Here is an 8,866-nt window from a genome sequence, read left to right as displayed (position 1 = left end):
CCGCAGCCCCTGCAGCCACTGCCCTGCACGCCCCCCACACCCACCCCCAGCTGCAGAGTGCCAGGAACTTCCTCTCATCCCTGGAAGAAAGGCCGCTGGTTGCTTCCATTTGAGTTGAATGCTGACAAGTTAATACTTTCCAAATTATCAGGACTTAGTGGTTTTTTTATTGTTTGGTTGGTTTGAGGTTTTTTGCTTGCTTCACCCAGTCTTTCCTGAGCAGTGGAGGAAGGCTTGTTCACCAGAAATAGTGAGGGGGTTTGAAGCAAAAGAGGAAATGTATTTGGTTGTTGTTGTTGTTTTTTTTTTTAGTGTTTGTTTATTTTTGAGAGACAGACAGAGAGCGAGTAGGGGAGGGTCAGAGAGAGAGGGAGAAACGGAATCCTAAGCAGCTCCAGGCTCTGAGCTGTCAGCACAGAGCCCGACTCGGGGCTTGAACTCACAAACCGTGAGATCATAACCTGAATTGAAGTCGGACACTTAACCGACTGAGCCCCTGGCGCCCCGAGGAAACGTATTTGAACAGAGATCCCCCTGGCTGCCTCTCAGAATCGTGAACCCCTGAAGTGAGCGAGACGGAGGCCGTGAGGCCTGGAGACGATGGCGCAACAGTAAGCAAGCGCACCTGCTCTAGTCAAACGTGAACCGTAGAAAATGTATTGCTGCTGAGGTGCTTTCCATCCGCAAAAGTCTCTTGAGTGTTTCCTCTGCAGCAGGTCCTGGGTGCTAAGCGGAGTCAGGCCTGCCCTCCTGTCTTCATGAGCTTGCTTCCACGCAGAGACCATGCATGAGTGCACTCTTGCACTTGCTCAGTGGCTGCTAAGTCAGTTTTTTGGGGACCAGAAAGCAAATGACTGGTGACATAGAGCCAGTCTTCGCAGAGTGGGGACCCTTGAGTCGAGTCTGGGAAGGTGTGTCATGAGGCTGAAGGAAAGTGCGTGTCGAGATGTAGAGTGAGGCTCCTGCAAGAAAGGGGAGTTTTGGAAAATGACGTTGGAGAGATGGGTTAGAACCAAGGAGCTCATGGGTGGAGAACCTGGACCTTTTCTTTCTTTGTTTCTTTTTTTTTTTTTAATGTTTTTATTTCTGAGAGAGAGAGAGAGAGAGAGAGACACCGTGAGCAGGGGAGGGTCAGAAAGAGAGGGAAATACAGAATCTAAAACAGGCTCCAGGCTCTGAGGTAGCTGTCAGCACAGAGTCCGATGCGGGGCTTGAACCCACGAACCACGAGATCATGACCTGAGCCGAAGCCGGACGTTTAACCGACTGAGCCACCCAGGTGCCCCAAACCTGGACCTTTTCTGACTGGCATCCAGAAAGCCCACGGGTTTCTGAAACAGAGCCTGGCTTCTTGGGGCAGCTGTAAAGGGGTGTGAGGTCAGTGCTGAGGGCATAGCACCATTTTCTGTCCCAGAGGGACATTCTTTTTTCGTAGCCGCGTTAAGAAAACGGTTTTTAAGAGACTCGATCAGGCAAGAAGCTGATGTGGTCAACCTGCTTTCAAGGGGTATTCATGCCAGGGCCCTAGAGACGGGGGGATCTGGAAGAGAGACTAAAGAAGAGTTTTTAATACAGGTTACACGTTAAAAGCAGCACAGCCTTCAATATCTAGGCTGCCGAGAATAGCTTAGATCAGCACTTTCCTAACTTGTTTGCAGTAAAACACACAGTAAAGCCATAGGCTTGTCGCTACAGCGCCGAGACCCGCGTCCGCTGCTGTGGGCTGTTTCCTGTTGCATATGCTCATATTTCACTCAGTAATGTGGGTCTCAATCCACTAGATGACTTCAATAAGCCCCAAGTACAGGTGAGCCCAGGGTGGGCCTGCCTCTCCCACGGCCTCAGACCACAGGACCTTGGAACAAGCTTCTGTCTGGATTTTATAGACTCGAAGGGCCAGAGCCTACACAGCAGCTGGATCCCGCGGCTGGGCTCTCTGTGCACACGGTCTGCTGCAGCTTGCAAACAGCCCCGACGTTCTGCCTCGCCTGAGGCTGAGCCCCCAGCAGAGCGAGCGGGAGTCCAGTGGGGGCTCTGGGCTGGCAGGCAGCCTCCTCCAGGAGTTTCAACAGGAAGTGGCCTCCAGACCATCTTCTCCCAGGATAGCGGCTAGACTTATGTAAAAACCCTCAAATATTTTATTGAAACTATTTAAAATTCCAGTAAAGCCACATTGATTCACTCAGTACATATGTTAGATCCCATGCAGGACCCCCGTGCCCAGCACACTGGCAGCCAGACGGCAAACGATAGACCTTATCAGCACTGTGAACCGCATCAGGCAGTCGAGGCTCTAGGGGGGCTTCCTGGAAGAGGTGGAGTTTCAGAGTCCCCTTCGGGCTTCCCAGTATGGACCTGAATGAGGAAGAGGTCCAGTGGTGAGCCAGGCAGGGAGTGCAGGGTTAGAAAGACTCCCTGTGTGCTGGGTGAGGGGAATCAGTGGGGGCTCCAGGGGGCTTCAGAAGGCTCGGCTGAAGGTGGATGAGGCTGAGGTCAGGGCAGGCCCTGGCTGGATGGGAGCCCTGCTTGGGGGGCAGGAGCACGGGCTGCCAGCATGCCGGAAGGGTGGAGGCCCTGACGTGGGAAGGTTGGGGAGGAAGGCTGGGGAGGAAGGAGATCAGGAGGCAGAGCCTGAAGGGAGGCATCCGGAGCTTTGGGGCTGAGGAGGGAGACGGCCCAGGGGCGTAGGGGCTGTGGGGAGGGCAACCAGGCAGAGTGTGTGAAGCACCTGGCACAGCCCCGCCCCCACCCCCAGCCCCCCGGAGGCGGGGCCCAGGGCATGCCTGCAGGCTGGGACCCCACCTCGGCTCTGGAGGGGTGCCACAGCCTCTTCCCTGGGCCTGGGGTGGCCAGCACGTGGGGGTGCTCTGTGGGCAGTGGCGCGGCACACACATGCTCCCTCCTGTCTGCCCCTCCAGGTGACCAGACCCTGCAGCTACAGCCGGAAGTCCCACTTTGACTTTGAGGAGGAAGACGTGGACAAACTTGAAATCCGGTGAGCGAGAATTGGGGCTTTGAGGATCCCGCTTGGCGGTTGCAGTCTGAATTCACCTCTCCTGTTTGTTTTCTGTTTTGTTTCTAAAAATAAGGGAAAGGAGAGAGAGGAATTCTCAGTTTTCTGATAATTTTAATACTAGGACGTTGGGAGTTGAGTTTGAAGTCAGAGCTGTAAACTTCCCAGCTGTCCGGGTGGTGGCTGAGAGGACATTTACTTAACCCAAGGGACAAACGTGGTTTGGGAGTTCACGTTGCAGTATCTTTTCAGAGGTGAGGTCAGAGGCGCTTTGCTGCTCAGTGTGCGTGAGGCTCCACCCACCTACTGGCCTCGCCCAGCCTCACACGTGGTCCTGTTGCTTTGGGGGTGCCCGGGGTCAAGCCCTTGGTGTGCACAGGCTGTACGAGAGCACACTGTGGAGGTCCCCCAGGCCCCTTCCAGGGGCCACTCCGGGGCCTCGTGCCCATTGGAGGCCCAGCCGCCCTGTGGCATCTGTCCTGGCGCCTGTGAGGCCGCCAGCCGGGTGTCTTTTCCCGTCTTCCACATTTAGGTCCGACCTGTTCACGAGACAGGCCCTAAAGGAATTCTTAGGATCTGACGTGATTTAAAAACTGCCTTTCTGTAGGTCAGGGCCTCCATGAGACTTGACTGGAAATACCGCAGACGTTCAACTGGGGGGGACCCTGGCGTCCCCTCCCCCGAAACCTGCAGTGACTGTTCAGCCGCTGAGCAATAACCAGGCCATGGGGATGGCGGCTTGGGCGGGTGGGGGCTGGCCGTCAGGTGTGGAGCGTGGACGGAAGCCCTCCCCTCCCTGTCTTGTGGGACCCCCGGGCTCTTTCTTCCTTCCTCCTGTGGCTTCGAGTCCTGAGGGAGGCCAGCCTCCACACACAGGTCTTGGCTTGAGTGCGGACTTAGGTTAAGTCTTCCATTTCCAAGCACCCCCAGTTGCATGTCTGCAAGTCCCCTTGGAGGTCAGAGGCCGTGCCCCAGCTGCCCTCAGACTCAGGTCCCCTTTCTTGTTCAGAGAAAGAGGTGTTTATACAAGACTCGGATTTAAAATTGAGAGTGAAGTCCCAGCTATTGTATTGTAAACAGACAAACCAAAAATATTTTTTAATACTTCTCTTATTAAAAAGAAGAAAAGAGGGGCGCCTGGGTGGCTCAGTTGGTTAAACGTCTGACTTTGGCTCAGGTCATGATCTCATGGTTTGTGAGTTTGAGCCCCGCATCAGGCTCTGTGCTCAGAGCCTGGACCCTGCTTCAGATTCTGTGTCTCCCTCTCTCTCTCAGCCCCTCCCCCACTCCTGCTCTATGTCTCTCTCTCTCTTAAAAAGAAATAAACATTAAAAAAACCCTTAAAAATATTTAAAGTCAATGATCCATACTAAAATATATTTAAAGAAGAAAAAGAAAAGCCTGGCTGGCCCAGACCCCGCCGGGGAAGATGAGGCCCGCGGCGGCCGGCCCGCCTCCCCGAGGCCGTCCCTGATGGCGACCTGCGCACCGTTGGCTGTTTTTCAGAGTTGACCTCTGGAACGCCAGCAACTTGAAGTTTGGAGATGAGTTTCTGGGAGAACTAAGAGTTCCACTGAATGTGCTGCGACAGTCCAGCTCGTACGAAGCCTGGTAAGGTGCTGCGAGCCTGGCCCCACCGCCTCCTGGCGGGTGGAGGGAAGGGTGGGCACGGCTGTGGTGAGCAGCCAGAATGAGGCAGCGCTGGTGCGCGGCGGGCTTCCTCGTAGCCGCCTCCCCTGCCTTCGTACCTGCTCCCAACTAGCTCTGCGGAGGTGAGAGCAAGCGCACGGAAGCGCACGGAAGCGCACGGTGCCGATGGTGGCTCAGGGCCTGGACCTCGAGAGCCGTGTTGCACCGGGCAGCCCCGTGGCCCGTCCCCCCGGGGGTCGCCTGCTGAGGGGGGAACGAGATGCTGCTGGAGCACGTCTCCCTCGGCTCGGCCTCCCGCCTCACTCGTGGGTCCCAGAAGGCCGTGTCTTCCTCTCTTGTGTCCTCTGGGCCGCTGTGTACTCGGCATAAGGAATGTGCCTTTGTTTTATTTCATGATCATTTCATAAATCACTTTCTATCACAGTGAATGTCATCATTGTGAAGCCACAGACACCCTCCTGTAATAGACACACAAGAGGGGGACACGGGTGTCACAAATGGCTATATGCCACATACCAGAGCCCTGCATGTCCGCAGACGCACTGTGGGGGCGATGTGTGTGTTGTGCCTCATGGCGGTTTACTATCACCCGGAAACTGGAATTCGTGTCTAATTCTGTGAGGACAGCGCCGGCACAGCCCCCCGTGCGCTTCTGGTTGCTGGTGGGAGCACTCATGAGCTAAACAGCCCCAGTCCTGTAACCAGGAGGGGACACTCACATGACAGCCCAGTGGGCCCCCAGCGAGGTGCCTCGGCCAGACACGAGCTCCCCGCGGCCCCTGTCAGACTGCCTGGCCTGTAGGCTCGGAGCAGACCGTGGTCCTGCACGGCCACACTGCGGAAGGCCTGCGGGCAGTGTCCAGTCAGAAAACACCGAGAAAGTGACCACGTGCTCCGGTGTCTGCGGGCCCACCCGCCCAGTCACCGCCCCGCTGGTGCTGAGCCCCTGACACACGGAACCTGCGGGGGGTCCGCCATGACAAAGACCCCGGATCCATGCACCCTGCGCAGGGAGTGGAGAGGTTCCTGCAGAATCCCGCCTCAGACCCGGACACAGCCCATGATGGGCGACCAGCCAGCGCAGAGCCCTGGGGGCTCGGCCTGGAGGGAACCAGCCCCTCGGTGCTGCTGCCTCACGCTGCCCTTTCTGTGCGCCCTGCGCCCAGGTACTTCCTTCAGCCCCGAGACAACGGCAGCAAGAGCCTGAAGCCAGGGGACTTGGGGTCCCTGCGGCTGAACGTGGTCTACACTGAAGACCACGTCTTCTCCTCTGACTACTACTGCCCGCTACGGGACCTGCTGCTGAAGTCTGCGGATGTGGAGGTACCTGTGCCCGCAGCGCCCTGGGCCACCTGCTGACGCCTGGCTCTCCTCCCAACCCCGACTCCACCCCTCAACCCCCTTTGGGTCCTGCTAGTGACCCCAACTCCAGCCCCCGGCCCCCTTCAAGCCCCGCTCAAGACCCCACCCCAGCCCGATTCCACCCCCCAGACCACGTCCAGACCCCAGCCCGCCGAGCAGCCCCAGGGCTGGGGGCTCGCACTGGGGTCCCATGGTGTCTCTCCTTCCCACAGCCGGTGTCCGCATCGGCGGCACACATACTGGGTGAGGTGTGCAGGGAAAAGCAGGAGGCGGCCGTCCCGCTGGTGAGGCTCTTCCTGCACTATGGCAGGGTCGTGCCCTTCATCAGCGCCATCGCCAACGCCGAGGTCCGGAGGACCCAGTGAGTGAGCGGCCGGGCGCGGGCGGGGCTGGGTGACCTGGGCAGCAGGTGTCTCCCTCTGCACTGGTCAGAGCCCGGGGCTGGGCCGGCTAAGGAGACCCGTACGGGCTGAGGTTTTCTTCCTGAGACACACTTACCGGTCCTCAGCAGCACACCTTTTCACTTGGAAATCCTGAGGTGTGTGAGGGAGAAGCGGGTGAGCAAGGGCACCACTTGTAGTTGCCTTGGGGGCGGGCTCAGGCTCACTATTGGGCCCACAGCAGGGGGCTGGGTCGCTGCTGCCCCAGGACCTCTGCCCACTCCATGGGGGTGGATTCTGCCAAGAAGAATCTCTCCCTGGAGCTCCTGGTTCAGAAAGATCCAGAACGCGCCCTAGGTGAGAGAAGGCGTGGAGCACAGCCTGAGACAGTCGCTGTCTTGCTTCACTTGCTATGTGACCCCGGCCTGGTCCTTAGAGGCGTGAACTTGGTGCAAAACCCACCCTCACGAGGGCGAGGCAGTGGGTGTGTGGATGTTCTGCTGAGCGTAGGGCTTGTCACGCAGGCAGGGCTGGGGGCCAGCATTCCCAGCTGTGGAGTCCCTGGGGCGGTCTCCTTGGCCAGGGTGAGCGGGCCTCTTCCCCCAAGGACAGGTGCTCACAGGCCTTGCTTCTGTTGACACCTTGTTACCTGAAAGAGAATTGCGTCCAACACTGTTTTACAGGGACCCCAACACCATCTTCCGAGGAAATTCATTGACATCCAAGTGCATCGACGAGACAATGAAGCTCGCAGGGATGCACTACCTGCACGTGACCCTGAAGCCCACCATAGAGGAGGTGAGTCCGGGTCCCAGCCGGCACAGGGGTCCCGCAGGAACGGGGGTGAAGGACCCCCCTCCCCCGCCACACTGGTGCGTCCCTGTGGTCGACAGGCAGATGCAGAGAAGGTGGCACACAGGGTGACCCCTGTGTGAAGACCTGGGACTTTAACGTCGCCTCCTTCCCAGCCTCCCCACAGGGACCTTCCATGTGTTTTCCAAAATCTCCCTCATTTTCTCCAAGTAAGAAAATGCTTACTTCAGGGACACCTGGTGGCTCATTCGGTTAAGTGTCCAACTTCGGCCATTATCTCTCACAGCTCGTGAGTTCGAGCCCCATGTCAGGCTCTGTGCTGACAGCTTGAAGCCTGGAGCTGCTTCAGATTCTGTGTCTCTCTCCCTCTCTACCCCTCCCCCACTCATGATCTGTCTCTCTCTCAAAAATAAATGTTAAAAAAATGCTTACTTCAGAAAATCCATCATTCCAGTAAAGACAAAAGGATGTGCAAGAGAAAAACTGGTTCTTCGAGGACACCCCTTTCTTTTAGGCATGGGCACCCCTGAATCTGTGAGCCGATTATCTGTTGCGGCCTCTAGGCTGTGGACAGCCCTTCACCACACGCTTCCTTCCCACGTGGCTCTGACCTCTGACAGGATCTTGAGCAGCATTGCCCAGACAGCTTCATAAAACGCAGGCTCTTTGCAACATGAGGCAGTTTAAACTCGCATTAAAATCACACAGCTTGGCCTGCGGGCGAAGGCCTGGCCGCACTGAAGTAATCACATGTTTAAACTCCATGAAGCCTGATGCTGCGTGAGCTGACCCGGAAGGGCCTTCAAGTGAAGAAGGCCCTCGTCCCGCCGCCTCTGAGGCTGGCTGTGGCTCCCGATGTCCGTCCCGAGCCTGAGGCCCCCGACCTGCACTTGCCTGTGACCCTGGACTTTGTGTCGCTCACTCCTTGTCCCAAATGCTCTTCTAGATATGCCAGAGCCACAAATCCTGTGAAATTGACCCTGTGAAGCTGAAAGATGGAGAAAACCTCGAGAACAACATGGTAAGGGTTTCTGGTTTGTTCAACACCCTCTGGAGCCATTCACCCCTGTGTAGGATTGGGGCCCGGGGCCACCTTGGGTGCTCCGCACCTCCTAGCATTTCGGGTGGGGGCCCCACTGGGACGTGCCCCGCAGGACGCCCCCCGGAGCCTGTGGTGGGGAGACTGGCCATTTCAGCAGCTGTGAAGGGCACCACCAGTCTGCCACCTTGTGCTGACCAGCGCCCTCCCAGCCTGGCACGCTTGGCTCCTGCACCTTCCCTTCTCCTGGGGGCACCAGAGCCTCCCCACCAGGCTGGCCTCACGACCTGGCCTCTTCTCGGCCTGGTCTGTCCTCCAGCTGCAACAGACCTGGGTCCCAAACCCGGGCCGCCTCCAGCTGGGTCCGTGCAGAGTGGTGTCCTGTTTTTTAAAACAGCAAAACTCTCTGATGTGACAGGTCACTTTCATGTTTTAATCTTTCATATGATTTGTCCAGGTCATGCTAAGTCCCTTTCATGCCTTCAAAGAAAAGACTTCTGGCCGCCAGGGGGCTGCATTCCAGGGAATTGTATCTCTGTGTCCAGTTACCAGGAGGGGTGCTTGTTTGCACCCCAGAGCTCCCGTATTTCCCCGTGCGACTCTGTGGTG

The 8,866-nt window shown here is 57.4% G+C and overlaps 1 protein-coding gene across 1 annotated transcript in view; it reads left to right on the top strand.

Moving 5' to 3' along the window:
* RASA3 (RAS p21 protein activator 3) overlaps window positions 1-8,866 on the top strand; it is a 75,419-nt gene that overhangs the window by 46,606 nt on the left and 19,947 nt on the right. Inside the window, exons 7-12 of the mRNA XM_077753948.1 lie at window positions 2,919-2,995; window positions 4,520-4,624; window positions 5,830-5,986; window positions 6,238-6,386; window positions 7,089-7,203; window positions 8,165-8,239. Coding sequence (XP_077610074.1) covers window positions 2,919-2,995; window positions 4,520-4,624; window positions 5,830-5,986; window positions 6,238-6,386; window positions 7,089-7,203; window positions 8,165-8,239 — 678 coding nt within the window. The remainder of the gene's footprint in view (window positions 1-2,918; window positions 2,996-4,519; window positions 4,625-5,829; window positions 5,987-6,237; window positions 6,387-7,088; window positions 7,204-8,164; window positions 8,240-8,866) is intronic.

The sequence above is a fragment of the Crocuta crocuta genome, unplaced genomic scaffold, assembly GCF_008692635.1.
Source record: "Crocuta crocuta isolate KB4526 unplaced genomic scaffold, BGI_CrCroc_1.0 scaffold31, whole genome shotgun sequence".
Classification (NCBI taxonomy): domain Eukaryota; kingdom Metazoa; phylum Chordata; class Mammalia; order Carnivora; family Hyaenidae; genus Crocuta; species Crocuta crocuta.
Note: the sequence above shows the minus strand (reverse complement) of the source record. Positions and strands in the feature narration are given on the sequence as shown.